This window comes from Protopterus annectens, chromosome 12.part0 (genome assembly GCF_019279795.1).
Source record: "Protopterus annectens isolate FY-2018-M chromosome 12.part0, PAN1.0, whole genome shotgun sequence".
In the NCBI taxonomy this organism is placed as follows: Eukaryota; Metazoa; Chordata; order Ceratodontiformes; family Protopteridae; genus Protopterus; species Protopterus annectens.
Window position 1 is genome coordinate 1,107,892,931 of NC_056746.1, and position 21,134 is coordinate 1,107,914,064.

At 39.6% G+C, this 21,134-nt stretch overlaps 1 protein-coding gene across 1 annotated transcript in view; it reads left to right on the forward strand.

Annotated features, from left to right (window-relative positions):
* LOC122816259 (lectin-like) overlaps positions 1 to 15,523 on the forward strand; it is a 97,755-nt gene extending 82,232 nt beyond the window's left edge. Inside the window, exon 5 of the mRNA XM_044088997.1 lies at positions 15,449 to 15,523. Within this exon, the coding sequence (XP_043944932.1) occupies positions 15,449 to 15,523 (75 nt within the window). The remainder of the gene's footprint in view (positions 1 to 15,448) is intronic.
* Positions 15,524 to 21,134: the final 5,611 nt, after the last annotated feature.

The window sequence follows — 21,134 nt, forward strand, 5'->3', positions numbered from 1 at the left end:
CCATGTGAACTCCACTTCCTACGTGGAATTCTTCATAGAAACACTAGACCATCATGTAAATAGTTGAAGCAGCTACACACTCAGAATAAGCACAGAACTAACTCAAAAAGCAAGACACCATGGCGGAATCCCAACAACAAGTTCTTTAACAAAATAAAGAAAACCATGGACAAAACTAGGAAAAGCAATACCTAGCAAGGTAATAAACCTGTTATCAAAATAAATAAGTGACACAGGAATCTTATCAAGTCCTCCAAAGCCAAATTGTGGTAATAGGTGATTCCATAGTCAGGCACACCAATGTCCCCCTCACCAAGCATTGTTCACTGAAGAAGGCTGGTTAGCTGAAACCAGTCTGAATAAAGTATTCCTGTGATAATTATTATTTTCTAAGTGCTTGGTGTACTCTATGCTGCCCACTAGTGTTTGCCTATTTAAATACAACCAGAACCAAAGGATGAGGAATCAGAAATTTATGACTGGACTACCACACAAGCCAGTCCAGGGGTAGAGGCGGCTTATAAATGCTCAGCCATCTAAGTCCAACTATATATCTCTTGGTAATTTATCTTGTATTTTAAGAAATGGGAAAACATGGCTGGTTGCAAAAGGTCTACTAGAGTCATTAGCCTACTAATTGCCTATGATGATGAAGTTTAAGGTTAGGCTGAAGAAACCTGTGAGAAATATTAGGAAAAAAGCTACTTAGAGCACTGCTTCTACACATTTTTCTACAAACTCAGGGAAAATTGTTTTAGTCTAACAGCCTCAGTTTTGAAATTATTAAACAGAATCTATGGTGTAGTAGGACCCTGAAACAGCTATTGTGCGGTAAAGAGAGTTTATATATTCTGAAAGAGGAATGTGACTGTAATTTTTTAATTATTTCAGTAATTGTATTACTTTTATAGTCATTCTTATTTAAGATGTTTTTTTTTGTGTTCAGATCTATTTTATCCTTCCAGGAAGGTTTTCAGCTGAGGCAAGGCAAGAAATAGTTTTAATGTGGATGATTTGTCATTTTTATTTTAGCTGGCATTTTTTAGGTGATGATTTCTTGTATTTCTAGACAAGGATTATTAGTAAAAGTGGGATCTGTATTATGTACAGTGATTGTTACCTTTCTGTAAATACTGAGGACGTTAATGGGATATACTTAACTTAATGTCCTGAATGTTAGATTTCTGTAGCAGTAGTTCATAGGTTCATAGGTTCATACTAGGCTATCTGCCCTAGGGCATTTATAAGCCTAGCCAAAATGTGTTTGGCTTTCGCCACCCATTTTAAATTTATTTTGCTATGCCCTTTTTCGAGGTTAGTATACTGTGCCTCTGTCTAACAGTGACACAGAAGTGATACCCGGGGTAAACCTACGATCTCCCATCCACTCACCAAGATTCCTCTTGAAGAGAGTCAATGAGGGACTCTGCCTAACCTGGACTGGGATTTTATTCCAGAGTGAAGGGAGGCTCTGGGTTATGAATCTGTCCCTCCAGCATGTCCTATTTATTTCAGTGCTGAGGTTCAAGTCTCTTGAGCGCGTAGCTCGATGGGATTTGGATTTTCTGAGGTGCAGCATGTCCATTAATTCCTGGTTGGACATGGCTTTATACGTCAGGTACAGATCGCCTCTGAACAGGCGGTATGCCACTGAGTAGAGCTGGAGTTTCTTTAACCGGGCAGCATATGGCATCTATTTGAGCCCTTTGATCCTCTTAGTGAGGTACTTTTGGGGTCTTTCCAGTTGCTGCAGGTGTCTGGTAAGGTACATCCCAAAAGGGGCATTGTACTCAATTATGGGCCTGATGAGGGATGAGTAAAGAGGCACGATGACGTCCCCTGATCTAGATGTGAATCCCTTCATGATTAGGTGGGTTATATAAAATGTTTTTCTAACCACTTTGGCCACGTGGTTGTCAAATGAGAGATTGCTATCAACTTGGGTCCCCAGGTCCCTAATTACTTCTTCTGTACTTAATAGATTACCACCTATGTGGTAATTTGTGGGCACTTTGTTTTTGCCAAAGGGGATGACTATACACTTTTTGGCATTTAGCTTGAGGCCATGGCTCTGGCACCAGTTGTCTGTTTCTATGAGGCCCTTTTGGAAGATGCTTGTGTCGGCTGGAGAGTCGATTATGGCGCCCAGTTTGCAGTCATCTGCGAACTTGGTCAGCCACAGTCCTTCCGTGTTGGCCTGTACCTCCGAGAAATATATACTGAACAAGAGAGGTCCCAGGACTGAGCCTTGTGGGACCACTTGTAACTTGTTTGGAGTCTGACATGGCTCCAGCAATTCTAACCATGTGGGTTCTGTCCTTGAGCCAGTTTGCAATCCATCTAGTGACATAGGGGTTTATATTTAAGCTGGTGAGCTTATCTATAATGCCCGAGTGGGGTATTGTATCAAAGGCTTTTGCAAGGTCCAGGTAGGCTGTGTGGACCACCTTCCCCTCGTCAATGGCCTTGGTGACTGTTTCAAAGAAATCAACCAGGATTAAGAGGCAGGATCTGCCCTTAACAAAGTCGAACTGGGTAGGATCCAGTGTTTGTAGGTCCCCAATATCTTTATTTATGAGGTCCATGATGATCCTTTCCATAGCTTTGCAGACCAAGCTAGTCAGGCTTATGGGGCGATAGTTTCCAGGATCCGTTGAGGCACCACCTTTATGGAGAGGGACCACTGTTGCTGTACGCCACTCTTTGGGCACATATCCTGTAGTAAGGCTGAGATTGAACAGTAGTTTTAAGTTTGGGTTTAGCTCTTCTTGGAGTTCATGTAGGACGCAGCCCGGGACACCGTCTGGTCCCATTGATGCTGTGTTTTTCCTTTGGAGAGGGCGGCTCATACCTGAGCATCTGAGATGTCAGGGGGGCAGCACTCTGCTGGGATAGATATTTGCCCTTTTGGTGGGGAGGGGGGGGGAGAAGTTTGCGCTGAACCTCTCAGCTAGGATGTTGGCAATGTCTGTGGGTTCGGTGTATTTTTTGTCATTTTGGACTAATTCTGAGCATATCTGGGAATTACCACCCAGGTTCCTAACATAACTAAAGAAAGCCTTGTGATTATCCTTAGTGTCCTGTGCAATTTTTCTCTCGAAGCTGGCCTTAGACAATTTTATGTGTGCCCGTAGTTTTTTGCGAATACTGATCAGTGATGCCTTCCCTTTTTGGGATTTTGCTCTATCATTTAGTAGCTTCCTCCTTCTATTGTATAGTTTGTTTATGGCTGGGGTCCACCAGACAGGACGTCTGCCTTTGGAGGATTGGGTCTTAGTTTTATTTGGGATTGCATGATCCATGCATTCCTGAAGGTGTTCATAGAATGCGTTTATAAAGGATTATGTGGTCTGGGCCGTATTTTCCACAGGCCCGGGGGCATTGAAGGATTCCACCTCAGTTTTGAGGAGTGTGAAATTTGCTTTAGAGAAGTTTTTCACTGTGGTTTTCTGGGCAGGGGGTGGGGTCGGGATGTGAATATCCAGTGAGATTAGTTTATGGTCTGATCTTACCAGTGAGGGATACACTTCTGGTCTGGAGCATAGAGTCTCCATGTTGGTGATGATCAGGTCCAGTATGTTTTCCCCTCTTGTGGGAGTGGTAACAAGTTGTTCCATAGCATTTGAGTTTATAAATTCTAGGAACCTTTGGGCTAAGGTGTTGGAGCTAGAGTAATGCTCCCAGTCTATGTTTGGGTAGTTGAAGTCGCCCAATATAATGGTGTTTAGAGAGACCTTCATATTTTCCAGTGTTCTCAGGAAGGCTGAGTGGGGTTCCTGGGTTTGGGAGGGTGGTCTGTAGCAGGCTATAAACTGGAAGGCAGTTTTACCCACTGTTAGTTGCACATGGATAGTTTCTGATGCTTCGTGCTTTGCCACCAACCTGGAGGTGTGGGTATCTTTGATGAATATCAGTACTCCCCCTCCTTTTGTGGTTCGGTCCAAGTTTTGGGGCCGAAAAGCATGGTATGAGGTATAACCTGGTAGTGCTAGGGTGCTCTCGGGAGCCCTGAACCAGGTTTCTGTTACTGCACAGATATTGATGTTCTCCATGCTAAGGAGAGTTTCGAGTGCATGCATCTTGAGGTTTAGACTTCTGGTGTTGAGTAGCATTACTCTTAGTTTCTTATCCCTTGTGATACCTATGGAGGTGGGTTTGTCTTTTGAGCCTTGCCTAAAAAAGGCACTATGGGGGTAGCAAGAGCCTTTGCCAATATCCGAAAGCCCAGGGGTGACAGGTGCAAGCCATCCCTAGCGAAGCATCGTGGCTTGTCGAGCATATCATCCCAAGCTGACAGGCATTGGATCCCCTTTGAATGACACCAGTACTTAAGCCAATTGTTGAAATTGATCATCTTGTCTTCATATTGTGGCATCATTCTTGGTAAGGGTAAGATGCTACTCAAGGTCAGGGTCATACTGGCCTGGGCTACATGCTCAGAGAGCTCCTTTATGTCTCTTTTCATGTAGTCCAGGGAGGTACGTCTCAGGTCATTCACACCAGCATGGACAATGACTGAGTCATATTTGTACTTGCCTTGGAGTGACCTGAGTGTTTGTGTTATGTGGCGGATCCTAGCGCCCGACAGGCTGCTCACCGTGACCCTCTCCTTGTTCTGCCTGGTGAGCGGGACGTCAGTGTGCCTGATGATAGAGTCACCTATTACAAGTGTATCAGGTGTGTTGTTTAGTCTTATGGGCTGTGACTGTTCGGCACACTGGCTTTGTGAGATATGTGTTGCACGTGTTTTGTTTTAGGGTAGCGGCTGCTTGGGTGTCTGCTTTGGAGGTCTCTGCTGCTTTGGCAGATCTTTATTTAGAGCCTCCGAGTATGTTTTTGTGTGATTATGTGTTTGGTTTGCTGTCGTGGTAGGTCTATGTGAGACTGGAATTGTAGTGAGTGTGGTTTCCTTCTTCTCCTGTCTGGTTATGCCAGTACTGAGTTGAGAGAGCTTAGCCTCCAGTTTGGCTATATGGTTGCATCTCTCACATGTGTTGGAATTTGTTGGGAGGAGGAGAGGGCTGTCTGTGTACATGAGGCAGTTGTAACATTGCCTCAGGATTCCCAGATTCACCAGCTGGACCAGAGAAGAGATTGACAACTGACCTTTGGACATGCTAGAATAATATTGGAAATTCCTTAATAATTGAAAACCAGGGCGAGTGGGGAGTGAGGGTGTAGTGCTTTTAATTTTTAGTGCTGACTTATATAATTGCTTTAGTGAGCAAGTGCCAGGTAACTTAAGTGCAATGTGTTACAGGTAACTTAAATGCAAAAACGACAAACAGTAACTTTCTTTCAAGTGAAACAAGGAAATAAGTACAGTAAGCAATGCAGATATCACTAGTGATCCACAGAAGCGTTGAGAAGCCGTGTATTAGGTGGAATTAGCGTTCCAGGGAAATAACAAGCAAACAAACAACAAGCATATAAACAAAGCTAGATTCAGCAGGCCTGGATCTAGTCTATGCTACAGCAAACAAGGTGTACCAAGTTCAGTAAGATACAGTTCAAATATTCAGGCACTATAAACCTTTAACCAGAAATTCCCAGCTCAGAAGGGCAGAGTCCAGCCTCTTCTCCCACAAGAGTGCAGACCACAAACCTTCTTAATGTAAAATAACTGGCCTGAAGCCCAAGTGCTTAAACCAGAACTAATACACTTTAAGAATAACAGATACTGGGCTCTCAATCAGCAGTTCCCAACTTAGAAGGATGAAAGCTACCTGTCCTGCCACCACAGTGCATGCCACATACCTTCCTAATGTAAAACAACTGGTCTGAAGCCCAAGTGCTTAATCCAAAAGACTTAGAATTATAGCTACACTTTAATCAAGTTACTACCAAGCAGTAATAAATACAATTGAATACTTTAGAGAATGCCTGGATTAGTGCTCAAGTTACACAAACAAAGCTAGATCCAGCAGGCCCGAATCCAGTCTATGCCACAGCAAACAAGGCGCACCAACTTCAGTAAGAAGCAGTTCAGATATGCATGCACTATAAGCCTTCAACCAGAAATTCCCAGCTCAGAAGGGCAGAGTCCAGCCTCTCCTCCCACAGGAGTGCAGACCACGAACCCTCTTGATGTAAAATAACTGGCCTGAAAGCCCAAGTGCTTAAACCAGAATTAATACACTTTTAGAATAACAGACACTGAGCCCTCAATCAGCAGTTCCCAACCTAGAAGGATGTAAGCTACCTGTTCTGCCACTACAGTGCAGACCACAAACCCTCTCAGTGCAAAACAACTGGACCGAAGCCCAAGTGTTTAAACCAAAAGGCTTAGAATGAGTTACACCAAGCAGTAATAAATACAATTGAGTATTTTTAAGATGATGCAAAAGTAAAAAAAGTAGGTAGAAACACAAGTACAGTAAAAGCAGATGAATTTTTTTTTTTTTTCTGAACAAGTGCTGAGATCAAAGAAACAGATTTGAGTGCTGAAACTAGAAAACTGGCTAGTTATAAGAAAAAAAAACTAAGCTAGAAGGCTTCCCTCCAACACAGAAGGGCTTGGGGGCTCAGAAGCCTACAAATAGTCTATACCACTTAACAGGAAAGGCAGGAAACAAGCTTAAAGTTTTTATTTATTTATTTTTTTTCTGTTTCCCAGATGCTCTCTTTGTACACAGTAGGAGAGCCTGAAATCAGAATATGATCTCACTGCACTCAGTTGAGTGAGCAAATGAGATGGGCCCAGAAGGAGTATCCAAACACAAATTTACAAGAGGGGCGGGCAGTTGCAAGGCCACTAAGATTAACACCAAAACCAAAACAAAAACAATTTTTTTGAAAAAAAAAGAGCAGATAAAGGTACTTAAATTCTCTTATACGTCCAGTTGAATACAGCAAGTTCTTAGCCGGCCAAAGCTGAGGTTTTTAAGCAGAAAATATTTCACACTGTACCACTTAAATAGGCAAGGACAGGAAATCAAAGAATGTGACTACCCCACACCAGTAATTACTAGCAAATAACAAAATTCAGCAAACACTGACTAACTTCCAGTTCAGTTAATATTCCTTCCACACAGTTAAAATCAATTTAAATACTGTATTTTTTTTGAAAAAAAGAGCAGATAAAGGTACTTAAATTCTCTTATACGTCCAGTTGAATACAGCAAGTTCTTAGCTGGCCAAAGCTGAGGTTTTTAAGCAGAAAATATTTCACACTGTACCACTTAAATAGGCAAGGACAGGAAATCAAAGAATGTGACTACCCCCACACCTGTAATTACTAGCAAATAACAAAATTCAGCAAACACTGACTAACTTCCAGTTCAGTTAATATTCCTTCCACACAGTTAAAATCAATTTAAATACTGTATTTTTTTGAAAAAAAAAAGAGCAGATAAAGGTACTTAAATTCTCTTACACATCCAGTTGAATACAGCAAGTTCTTAGCCGGCCAAAGCTGAGGTTTTTAAGCAGAAAATATTTCACACTGTACCACTTAAATAGGCAAGGACAGGAAATCAAAGAATGTGACTACCCCCACACCTGTAATTACTAGCAAATAACAAAATTCAGCAAACACTGACTAACTTCCAGTTCAGTTAATATTCCTTCCACACAGTTAAAATCAATTTAAATACTGTATTTTTTGAAAAAAGAGCAGATAAAGGTACTTAAATTCTCTTATACGTCCAGTTGAATACAGCAAGTTCTTAGCTGGCCAAAGCTGAGGTTTTTAAGCAGAAAATATTTCACACTGTACCACTTAAATAGGTAAGGACAGGAAATCAAAGAATGTGACTACTCCCACACCTGTAATTACTAGCAAATAACAAAATTCAGCAAACACTGACTAACTTCCAGTTCAGTTAATATTCCTTCCACACAGTTAAAATCAATTTAAATACTGTATTTTTTTGAAAAAAAGAGCAGATAAAGGTACTCAAATTCTCTTATACGTCCAGTTGAATACAGCAAGTTCTTAGCCGGCCAAAGCTGAGGTTTTTAAGCAGAAAATATTTCACACTGTACCACTTAAATAGGCAAGGACAGGAAATCAAAGAATGTGACTACCCCCACACCTGTAATTACTAGCAAATAACAAAATTCAGCAAACACTGACTAACTTCCAGTTCAGTTAATATTCCTTCCACACAGTTAAAATCAATTTAAATACTGTATTTTTTGAAAAAAAAAGAGCAGATAAAGGTACTTAAATTCTCTTACACGTCCAGTTGAACACAGCAAGTTCTTAGCCGGCCAAAGCTGAGGTTTTTAAGCAGAAAATATTTCACACTGTACCACTTAAATAGGCAAGGACAGGAAATCAAAGAATGTGACTACCCCCACACCTATAATTACTAGCAAATAACAAAATTCAGCAAACACTGACTAACTTCCAGTTCAGTTAATATTCCTTCCACACAGTTAAAATCAATTTAAATACTGTATTTTTTTGAAAAAAAAGAGCAGATAAAGGTACCTAAATTCTCTTTTACGTCCAGTTGAATACAGCAAGTTCTTAGCTGGCCAAAGCTGAGGTTTTTAAGCCAGCAGCTTCTTAACCCTACAGAACTATTTATGACTTTGAACACTAACTTCTTTACAATGTCAGTAAAGTTATATGTGACTATTTTATGTACTACTGCTTAGCCTGGTATTTCTTGAACCTCAAAAGATTGAAGCAATCCTTTTTTTCTACATGCATATTATTTTTTTTTTACTTCAAAATGACTGCATTGTACAGATATCTGCCTATGAATATAAATGCCCTTTAGAATGAAATGACATTATATATGACTATCTGGTAAAAACTTGAAATTAAATGTCTTTGCCTGTATGGCCTTGATTGTGGCTATAAAGGGTTTATGAACCAGTTCACTTACCCCGTTGACAAATGAAATCAATCAACAAATCAATCAATCAATCACCCTGTTCCCGTCATCAAGTCTGGCAATTGTTGCATTTGTATAATTGTGTTTATGCAGGTATATCTGTGTACATCTTAGAGTATGGCATTATACTTACTAAAAATGAGCTGTTCAGTCTGTTAACCAGTAAAAAATTAATGCAAAACTGATAAATGCTTTAATAATTTTATTTTGCTGGCAGACAAAAATCTTCAGCTGGCTTGATGGATCACCAAGAGACTATTCCAATTGGGTGAGCCATCATTCCTGGACCATTTTTGGAAAGAGAAACTGTATGGCAATGAACAGCTGGAAAAGTAAGTAGTTTGCGCAGACTTACAGACTAAAATGATAAACACTACAGATTACTGGAGAATGGCTGGAGAGCTATTCACTGAAGTAAAATTGACTGGCACTTTGGCACTTGATTTGGAGAAACTAACTGATCAAAAACAATCTTCAAAACAAACAAGATCACTTTCAATAACGGAATAAAAAAATGTTTTCTTGGTAGGAAGGAGGTAGAGACCTCCACAGCCTGGTATAAGGGGCTCTGGTCCTTGTACCATCTACTTATTGTAATTATTTCTTACTCTGAGGTGACCTCATCTTGTAGGAAAAGAGAATTTTACCCACTGCCTTAGTTAGAGTCCTGAAACAATCAAAGACACACACACACACACACACACACACACACACACACACACACACACACATTTACATATGCTAGAAAGCATTGTTTCCCTAGGCTTAGTGAAAATGGTCTTCATTCAAAACAACTGCGTTTGTTAAGTCATGTTTGAAGGAGCAGTATACAAATAGTCTTGGTTCAGCAAACTGTCCAGTTGCACTGAAGAATCAAACTGCTGGACAAGGATAAAGAAACACCACATAAATGAAAATATGTGCTTGAAGAATTAAAGTGGCCATGGGTGTCTTTTTAACTGATATTTTGTGGAGTCCCTAGCTATTTCCACTTAGAGATTCTGTAGTAATTATGTACTGACATTAAAAGAGTCGGATACACCAATTAATAAATGGTAGGTTTTATTCTTCAGCATCACCGGCCAGGCATGTCTGAATTTGTTCAGTGTCAAGGCCTAAGAGAAAGTAAAAGCCTAGACGAGGAAGAAATCATTGGCATATTCCACTAAGGATCAGTAGCTGTATTTATTTTTCCCATTAGCTTTATACTCCATATCATTCAGACTCTTAATCATGTATCACTCAGAGAAAAAATGCAAAGTGACAAAACAGAATAAGCCTTGTAAAAATTTATTATTTCTATATTATTAAAAATGGAAAAGAAAAGAGAAATGCATGCATTATCTTTGCAATTTATATATTTTTTTATTTTTATTTTGGTTATACATGCACATACTCAATCTCAGCATTTCTGGCCAGCAGTTTAAATCCACTTTGCTGGCAACCTTAATTTGACGGTATTTATTACTTGGCAGCAGTTTTTTTGCTTTTGTGTGTATGGAAAAGGAATAGACAGGAAAGTTGGAAAAATGGAAGAGAATAGACAAGGAAAACACAGTAGGATGATATAAGAGAGTTGTGCTGGAGAAGGTGGGAGAGGAGGGTTTTTGAGGGGTTAGACCTCCCCTTTTTCAGAAATATATAAGGGATGAAGAATAAAGAGTAGGAAGCATTAAGGGTATTGACAATAGCATAAATAGACAAGAAAGACAAGGGTAGGAGATCACACACAATAGGTTGGGTTCACAAATGAAAGGGAAGACAAACAGGTGATGGAGAAATTCTGGTGGGGAAGGAATTCGAGAATTGTACAAGGGTGGATTTGACACAAACGGGTGGATGCATAGATGATAGTGGGTAGGCACACAGGATTGCTGCAGCTATCATCCTGGCTCAGAGAGCTTCAAACACTGCACTTCTTAGGGGATCCTGGGCAGGCAGACCATGAGGCAGTAGTGGCCTCCAGTGGCTCAGCTGATGGAGTTGACCTGCTATAAGTGATTTTGGTATGAGCTCCATTGCCTCTCCATAGTCCTCTTGACTGCTGGCTCCACCTTCACTTTTGCACTTGCCACTGTTTGTGTGTTGCTCCATGCAGGCTGCCCATAGGAGAGGAACCACCACTCCTACAGTAGAAAGTAAGCCTGTGCTGAGCTGTGTGTGGGGAGATTTGTCCCTAGTTGCAGTGGTTGACTGCGGCCGAGGTGTCCTAGGTTCATAGGCTCATAAGTGATTGTTAGGCTAATGACCCCAGTAGGCTTTTTTAAGCCTAACCAGGTGTTCCAAATGTATCTGACAAGTTTTAATACTCTACAGATATTTTAAGGGTGTCTATATAGGCTTGAGTAATGGGTGGTCAAGAATAGGCTGCCCCTGTCTACTAGAGACATAGGTTCCAGATCAGGGATACATTTCTGATTCCCCATCCACTGGTCCAATTTAAACTTGAACTGGGTTCAGAAGGAACTCTATTTAAGAAGGGGTATCATCTGAGGCACATACTTCTCCCTCCAACATGTCCTATTTATGTTGTACATGAGATTTAGGTTCCTAGATCAGGTAATTCTGATGCTATTTGCTTTGTGAATGTGCAACAGGTTAATCACAGTGGGAGTAGATGATGTTTTGTACGCCAGGCATAGATTGACTCTCAGCAATCTATAAGAGATCAGGTACAGGGATAGGGCTTTGAGGCAGTCCACATAGGACATGTTGTTTAGATCATTTATTCTTTTTGTGAGAAACCTGGTCAGGTACATACCAAAGGAGGTGTTGGATTTACTGATTAGTCTGATAAGGGCTAAGTACATTGGAACAATGACATCTTTTGACTTAGATGCCTTACCCTTGCTTATAAAATGCACCATATAGAATGATTTCCTTACTATTGTAGAAACATGATTATTTTATAGTGCTAACCACTATTAATATTTTTTCTTTGATACATAAAGTATTTATTAGGTCTGGGTCCAGACATGCCAGCCTCCTGTGATAATGGGCCGTTGAAAGCAATGTCACTCCATGCTGTGAAACAAAAAGAAAGAATTTAAAGGAAATTATTATTAGAAACAGCAGTTGTATTTGTTGTAGCACCTGCAGTTTATTATGTAAATATAAAGGGATTTTAAACTCTAACAGTAGCTTTTAGCCTATGCTTAATTGCAAAATATATACTTGAGTGCAATAAGAAATACCTGTCTATTGAACCTCCTCCTCAAGTTACAATTTTTCACTGGCTTATTCAAACAGTATGCCCTAGCCTTACATGCAACTGCAAATATACCACTCAGTACAGTAATGCATATCTGTCTACTGAAATGGTTTGTTTGTCCTCAGCAAATTTTTTCAGTGGGTTATTCTTTTAGTATGCACCTTTGTTATGCTTTACTGAAAATATACCAGTTGAGTACTGTAAGGAATAACTACCTATGGAAATGGTGTGTTTGATTCTCCCTGCCTCCACACACAACATGGTGTAACAGGTAATAGAAAGTAAAGCTGTACATAGCTGGAAAAATTTCAGTAACTTGATAAACTTTTAAAATGAAAATCATTTTTCAATAAGAACCGAAGGAAACTCCTCTCACTCCACTTCTTCAGCCACAAATAGAAAGTAAAACCACTGCACAAAGTTCGAAACTACCATAGTTTTATTAAATACAATTAAAATAGACAACGCTTTTGCCCAGTATGCTAAGGCATCATCAGAGTTACTTTCTGAAATTTTCACTAAGAATGAAGCACGTGTAATTACTAGTTAGGTGTACTTATGTGAAATGTATTGTATGCTGATTGGTAAAGCTCTCCACAGACTTTAATCTATCTAATAGTTTGACTGGAGGAATATGTAAAGTTTGCATTGCCTAAACAAGAGTGACCCAAAACTACATTACTGCTTAATAGTTGAAATGGGCAAACTGCAAAGTTTCCACTATCTCAGTAGTGATGACCAAACATTTCATAGTTAAAATAGTACTAAAGGGAGAAACTGCAAGGATGGCATTACCTCAGCAGTACTAAGGCATGATGGCATTCTTACATAATTCAATTACTGTAACAGTAATGAAGACAGTGGGTAATCACTTTAGTCTACCTTTACCACATGTATTCATACCAGTGGTAGAATTGCTCCCCAGTATGGGGCATTCCAGTAAGCGCAGACAGTTCATCAGCTAGCTCTGTCCAGGTGTCAGTTTGGTGTAGTGGACCTCATGTAACAACTTGCATTCTCTCCCTGTAAGTGGTGCAACAAAGTTTTAGGAAAAGTTTCATTTCATTCACACACCATCTTGAAACATGCCCTGAGCTTTTCAGAGAAGAAGATCTCTTTCTATGGCCAGAGTCAAAAGCAAATTGTTTCTCTTCTACGAAGCTGAGTCTCCTGGGCTGTAAACCATACCCTATGCAATGTGACTCTGACAGGTTGTACAAGTGTCTTTGAAAAATATCAAAGTATATACATAGGAAGGGTGGCTGCACATGTATAAACTGCCTTCATGTGTTCACATTTGTGTGAACTTACAACTACAGCTGCAAATATGTTTGATTCCTTCGGTCTGCATTTGCCTGTTGTATGACTCTGAATAAGTCAATTAACCAGACAGCTGTGCTGTGTTGCCCCTGATAGGGGAACACATGTTAAATAAATAAAAGGAAGCTAGGATATAACAAAATGTGGCTATGATGAAAGGTATTTAAAATCACCAATAGGCTTAGATGTCTGCTGAAGATTTATATCAGTGCACTGAGCAAGAAAATTCATTCTCTTAACATTTTATCACAAATATTGAGAAGTTGCTAAAACTGAAATTAAAAAAAAAGATTTATTGCAGAATTTTGTAAGCTCATTCACACATCTCATTATTATGAATATAGTAACTATGAAGTTGTTTAGCCTTGGGAGGGAGGGAATAAGAAAAATACTCCTTTACCCCATGATTTAGCTGCATTGTAGTTAGCATTTCATTCTCTTAAACATTAGTGGCACCTCCTGCTTGTGCCCCAGTGTTGTGATGCATGAAGAAAATTCCATCAGTCTAACAAATCTTCCATCCAACAATGCAAAGTCCCATAGCTCCATAATGCTAGAGCACTGTGGGACTGCATCGAGAATACATCTGCTAAAAAGCATTTAAATGTCCAGTTAGGGTGCTATAATACACATGCATTAATGGATCATTAGGGTGGGCACTGGTTTCAAATGTCGGCAATATACTATCCACAGACAATAACAGCCATCAGAGGGACCCTGATGCTGGCAAAAGTGGAGTGCAGTGACAGGAGCTGTAAGCATTATGCAAAGAAATATAGCATACAAATGCTTTATTGCAAATGCAGTAACCTGAGAAGCCTCAATATCTTCAAACCCTATTGTTACCTTTATAACCTCTGTCTACCTTGGTATCAGTAGAAACATTGCTAATGCAGGTGTTGTGAAGTTTATTGCATGTGCACTAACAGCTTGGACTGCAATTGTAAAGTTGTGGCTATAACCTGAGAAAAATCATTATTACACTGTGCTATCACCATAGGGCGAATCATGGAAAATCACATTAGTCTTACAAAACCCATCAGACTTAGACTAAGCCAACATGGGCTTGAAATCATTTCTAAAATATAATATTTTAATTTATCTGGTTGGCTTTGGCAATCCCCTTTTTTCTCAGTGCTTTTTATTTTGATGTATAATAAATGAAGTTGCAATCATTCCTAGTATCTACAATAAAGCTGCATAGAAGTTGTAGCACTTTGGCAGTTAGTGGGGCTATAATCCAACATGAGCAGAAAAATATCGCTATCATAACATTAAGATGATGCATGACCAATATTATCCTTACTCAAAAGATCGTGGGAGGCAAATTTTATAACAAAGTAAGCAATCTTTGTCGGTATGGACAGGAAGTATAGATACGCCCATCCTACAGGGAGGGAGGGAGGGGTGTGAGAGAGAGAGAGAGAGAGAGAGAGAGAGAGAGTGTGTGTGCGTGTGTGCATGTGTGTGTGTGTGTGTGTGTGTGAGTTTATGTGGAAGGGAGGGGGGATAATCAAGGATTCATGCACAGAAATTGATTTTCCTGGTGGTGACTGAGGAAACAACTGTGCAGTGTTTTCTGTGGGTAGCTAGATCCATAAGGAAATCCTGCTGACATCACCCCCCTTGCAAATGTAAAGTGCAGATCAGTGAAGATGCCACTGCACACCCTACCTATGGGATTGTGCTCATGGGGATGAGAGAGGTGAGGAGAAAATGAAAACAATCTCAAACCACCCCGTATGGTTGCCCATCTCCACTGGTGAGGGGAGATGAATGGGCTAATTGTCTGAGATAGGGCTGATGATCTGCATGGAATGGGGTCCAAAGAGAAACAAAAGAAAAAAAGAAGAGAAGTAATTTCTGAACAGTCAGCAATGCAACAATAATCACAAATGAACATGATCGGACGAGGATTTGTATGTATTCCTGTTCTATGCTGTGTAACAGTCACAAAGAAAAGAGGTTATGGAAAAGGAGTAACCTGCTATAGAATTTCAAGTATGTGTAAAGCTATAAATTACTGCTTATAATTAAGCTAATCTTTGTTTTCATTTTCTGTTTTTAGAACCTAAACAGTGGTATAGGGCTCATTGCTCTTGGAGCAAGAAGTTTGTTTGCCAGTATAAACTCTAAAATTTAGCATCCTGATGAGGTGGGAAAGCCTGTGATACTGAACCGGTATGCTTCAGAACATGACAAGAAGAACAATAATCCTGAAAACAGATAATGGTTTTAACCTTTGTTAAATGTCACAACATATCTGAAAGTGATTTTCAAATATAAATTTATGCAGAACATTCTTGGCATGCAGAATAAAAAAAATAAACAGAAACTATGTATTTTATTATGTATTAAAACCTTTTGTTTGTCTACTTTTCTAAATATACTGACATTATGCATTGAGGTCATGCAAAATAAAACACAATGTTCTTTTTGCTTTCAGAAATATATTTTGTTGAGCATTTTTTCTGATAATCAATCAGGTATTTATATATCAGAATTATTCTTCCTATTCATTCCAATCCTGCATAATGTTGCCTAACATTTGTATTATGTCAAAGCTAATAACATTTGGATCTCTACTTTGCTGTATTGTTCAGTCATATCTTGGCTGGACTGCTACTGAAATGACTAGAATGGCTTTCCCAGTATACCAGAATGTAGATACTTCCTCATTAAAATGGGGTGACTGTAAGAAACAGTATAATCTTGCAGTATTAGAAGGCATCCACTTTCAGCTTAACATTGTAAATAAATACAAGATTAACATCCTGGCCTGAGAGAGGCCCAAGGTCTATGTAGATGGTGAGGTGGTGAATCTGGGTGAGTATTATATGGAGTGAGCTCAGAGCACTGCAGTTCATTATAATCCTTGTCTATAGTGCTAGGACTCAGGGAGCACTGCTATTACTACATTATTTAGTGTATTATTTGATATTATATTCCTAATAAATTCTAGATTTTGTCAATTTGTACTGTTTCCTTATAACTTTCTTAATTGTGTTGTGGAGCTTTTCTCCCTGGTCTCCACTGAAAAAGGGCATTTGCTCAGTTGGACTATCCCGGTTATCAAATGTCAAAATAAAATCAATAAAATAAATACAATTGTATTCCACTTGGGAGGGCACAATTCAGTTGACCATTAAAGTCCAGTTAGGTAGATTGCTCAGAAGATATTTTATTTATTTATTTAATTGGTAGGGTGGTTACACTGACCCTGGAGGAGACCCAGATTATATGTGGGTGATAAAAAGTATTCCTTTTCTACAATGAAGTAATCTTGTCCTACTTCAAATTACAGTCTATACAGAAACTTATTTGACATATTCCAATAATCTGTTCTTAAAAATGATAGTGAATGTAATTTCTGTGCACTATTTATCTACATTGGATGCAATACAGCTATACATATTAAAATGTCCAGTACATTTATTAGGTTTGCTTGGTGCTTTAAGTATCAGTTTTGAATATGCAGCTAGACAGACTTTAAAATATGACTGCAGAAAGTTTTTATTTACCACTTTCCTGATAAATTATCAGTGTGTAGCTGAACAGATAATTTATCAAATGCAAGAGAGATCATTCAACCTGTCTGGTGAACCTGATGATGTAACAATTCATGTTCATTCCATCGCACACAATTATAACCGTCTCTTTCAAATACAATATTTGCAAGCCTGCTTCCAACATTTGCTGTGAGTAATAATTTGTTAAATCCCCTCTAATTTGACTGGCCTATAGTGTGGCAATTATGCCCTCTGCAGTCAAGCCTATACTGCATTATAATGCTGACTAGTTGCCCAGCTTACCCTACTATATCCCCTAAATCTATACGACATAGATTGCCTCTATTTTTCTCAGAAGGGCTGCTCATATTTGGAACTGACATGCTGCCACATGCATTCACTGTGGTCCTAATCATTTCTGCTTTCCTCAGTCTCTCTTCATCTATGACTTTCTCTGTCTATCTCTCTCTCTGTCTCTGTGTGTGTCTTTCTCTCTCTCTCTTTCTTAGGTCACTTACACAATTGATACATTTTTGTATAAAAACATGACAAGTTTTTTATAAGATGTTTGTGCATGCATCACATGCATGGGTGTGAGTGTGTGTGTCTGTGTGTGTGTGTCTGTGTGTGCGTGTGTGTGAGTGTATGTGCGTGTGTGCGTGTGTGCGTGTGTGTGTGTATGTGTGTGTGTGTGTGTGTGTGTGTGTGTGTGTGTGTGTGTGTGTGTGTGTGTGTGTGTGTGTGTGCATGTGTGTGGTGTATGGAGGAATGTAGTGTGTGTGTGCACGTGTGTGTGTCTGTGTGTGTGTCTGTGTGTGCGTGTGTGTGTTTGTGTGCGTGTGTATGTGTGTGTCTATGTGTGTACGTGTGTGTGTGTGTCTGTATGTGTGTGTCTGTGTGTGTGTGTGTGTGTGTCTCTGTGTGCGTGTGTGTGTGTGTGTGTGTATGTGTGTGTGTGTGTGTGTGTGTGTGTGTGTGTGTGTGTGTGTGTGTGTGTGTGTGTGTCTGTGTGCGTGTGCGTGTGTATGTGTGTGTGTGTGTGTGTGTGTGTGTGTGTGTGTGTGTGTGTGTGTGTGTGTGTGTGTGTGTGTGTCTGTGTGTGTGTGTAAATGTGTTTATATGTATATGTCTATATGTGTGTCTGTCACTTCACCCACATATGTGATAGACTTACTAAGGAGGAGAACTGTAGCATGACTTTCCTTTTCTTTTTCATGGGAGGGGCACAGTTCATAGGATCATAGGACATTACTAGGCTAATGGCCCTAGGGTCCTTACACGTCTAGCCAAGTTCTACCATTATATTCATGATCAGCGCCTATTGCCCCTGTCCAAGAGGGACATGTGGAACCCCCAGTGTGAATTTATGGTTACCCATCCAATTATCCATTTTGTGTTTGAAGAGGGCCAATGAGGTGCTCTGTTTGACATGAAGTGCGAGTCTGTTCCAAAGATGTGGTAACCTCTGGGAGACAAATCTGTCCCTCCGGCAGGTTCTATTAATGTCACATACCACTTTAAGGTCTTTAGAGCATTTCCAATAAAGCAGGTCAGAGACTGCCTTATATGCAGGGCAGAGATCGCCTCTGAGTAGTCTGTATGAAAGAAAAAAGTGACAATGATTTCAGACAGTCCACAATGGACAGATGCTGAAGACCTTGGATTTTCCTTGTGAAGAACCTTTGTGGTTTCTCCAATTGCTGTAGGTGCTTGGAAAGGCACATACCAAAAGGGGCATTGTGCTCAATTATTGGCCCGATGAGGGAAGAGTAGAGGGAGGTTATAACTTCTTTTTTTTTCTGTAGGCAATGCCCTTACTTATTAGATGAGCAATGCCCTTCTTACCACTGTGGAGACATGGTGATCAAAGGTAAGGTTGCTGTCAACCTGTGTGTCCAGGTCTTTCACCACTGAGTGCGTACTTTGGGTCTTGCTATTGATGTGGTAGTTTGCAGGAAAATTGCTGCTACTGAAAGGGATGATAATATATTCCTCTGTTACAGTGTGGAAATGTGGGGGAAAGTGCTTTGTATCAAAGAAAGCTTTTTCAGAATAAATCTATGCCCACCTTACTCATGTGTGTTAAACCTAAATCTACCTCTGCCCCTATCTCTACACATTACGTTACTAAAAACCTTTTCTCTAACAGTAATGCTACATAAGACAAAAGGACAGGGAATTCACACAATACCAAACATGCACAGCACAGAATCTGTCCCTTCAGCTAATCTTTACTCTAACCCTAAGCCATGAATGCTTGCAAATATAAACCAAATGCTACAACACAACCGTACAGATCTTTACAACCATCATGTTTCATTCAGCATAAATTTTTTTCTGCCCACTTCTACTTACCTATACCATATAAAATAGTGAATGATATTAAATTCAATGACATGTGAGTCACATAAATGAGTATTCACGTATTTATCTAGTCTGTTTTACACCAACAAAAGACTTTTCAGTCAGAGTATTCAACCTTTTGAGTTATAAACATATATCTATATCAGTTTTGTCATTTTAATGAAAACATATCATCATGATTATACTTCAGAGAAGACTGTTTTGCTTTTCCAAATGTGTGTATGTGTGTGTTTGTGTATATGTCTGTATACATGACCATTGTATAACAAATAAAGCAAAACATTCTTCCCTGATTTTCCATTTGCTATAAGTAGAGAAAAGCTATAAAATGTGACATGTTTCACTTTATTTTTTTGACATTAAGTTAGTTCCTAACCTTTTGCAATTAAATCTTATTACATCTGTTAAATGGTCATCATGACATGAACATATTTATAAATGTACGTTATAAGGATCATTGCTTCATGATTCATACGCCTATACTGGAAAAGGCAGAATCAGTGTTTAGTTTTTGGTCATATATTTTCAGGGGTCAGACATCCCCTTTTATATGTAGGCCTTGCCTCTCATCAGTCTAGCTAAATCTAATAATATTTCCTGTTTTCTGCTTTTTTATTCTTCTTAAGGATAAGTGCTATCCCTTCAGTAAATACCCAAGTATGCAAGAATAGTCATAAAATTCCCATGCACACCCAGATATATTCTTTGCTGTCTTTTTTGTTTGCGTAGAAGCATGATATAAAATATGCAATCGATGTGCTACTTTTAAAGAAAAGGACAACAGATAGAAGAGATATGAGTGGTGCAGCATTTAATGAGCACAAAAAAGCTGCATGTTATTTCCTCTAGTAAACCCTCTACCTCTCATTTCGGTGCTGCTTCTAAAAATATCTGAAATTTTTTCTCAAGCTATAAGAAGTATTTTGAGTCTACCAAAAATGTAAAGTAAAGATATTTATAAAAATGGAACCACCAGAGTTAGACCTCAGATAATTCTGGGCCTGTTTGTTAAGTGCTGCCACAGACTACCAATGCTTTCTTTAAGGATTTATAAGGATAGAGGCAGTCTGGCTCAGCTGAACAGCACAAATCTTGGACAGCTTATGCAGATCAAACTATTGTTTTGATATAAGAAAAAGCCCATATCCAACTCATTAGTCTTCTGATGTCCAGACAGAACCTTGAGTCTGTTATTGTTTTAACTTTGGAGGCCAAGGATGTTATCTCCACGCCATATGATGCTGCAATTTCAGCAGTTTTAGTGAGGGTGTCTAGAAGCTGGATGTCAGTTGACAAATACCTGAACAGGAAGTGACATATTGCAGGCAGTGCTCCTGATTAACAGATTTGAATGGTGTGGACCTCTGAAACTTGGATGTCAGTACCCCTGATTTTAAAGGTTCCCATGCTTATAGATCAGAAAAAGAGCAGTGTCCCATCAGTCCGACAAGCCTGATCTGCAAGGGCATGGAACGCATTATTATGGAACTTATAAACAAAGACATTGGCAACCTTCAAACACTGGACCCCACCCAGTTTGGGTTTGTGAAGGGCCAATCTTGTCTCCTGAATCTGACTTCTTCGAATCAGTCTCCAGAGCTGTGGACAAGGGTAAGGCAGTCCACAAAGCCTATCTGGACCTTGCCAAGGCCTTTAACACCATCCCCCACTCTGGAATCATAGATAAACTTACTAAGCTGGGCATAAATCCCTACATCACTCGATGGGTTGCCAACTGGCTTACTGACAGAACCCAGACTATAAAAGTAGCCGACTCCAAATCCAGCTCCAGACAAGTGACAAGTGGAGTACCTCAGGGTTCAGTCCTGGGACCACTCTTGTTTGGCATCTACTTCTCAGAAGTACAGGCCAGCGCTAAGT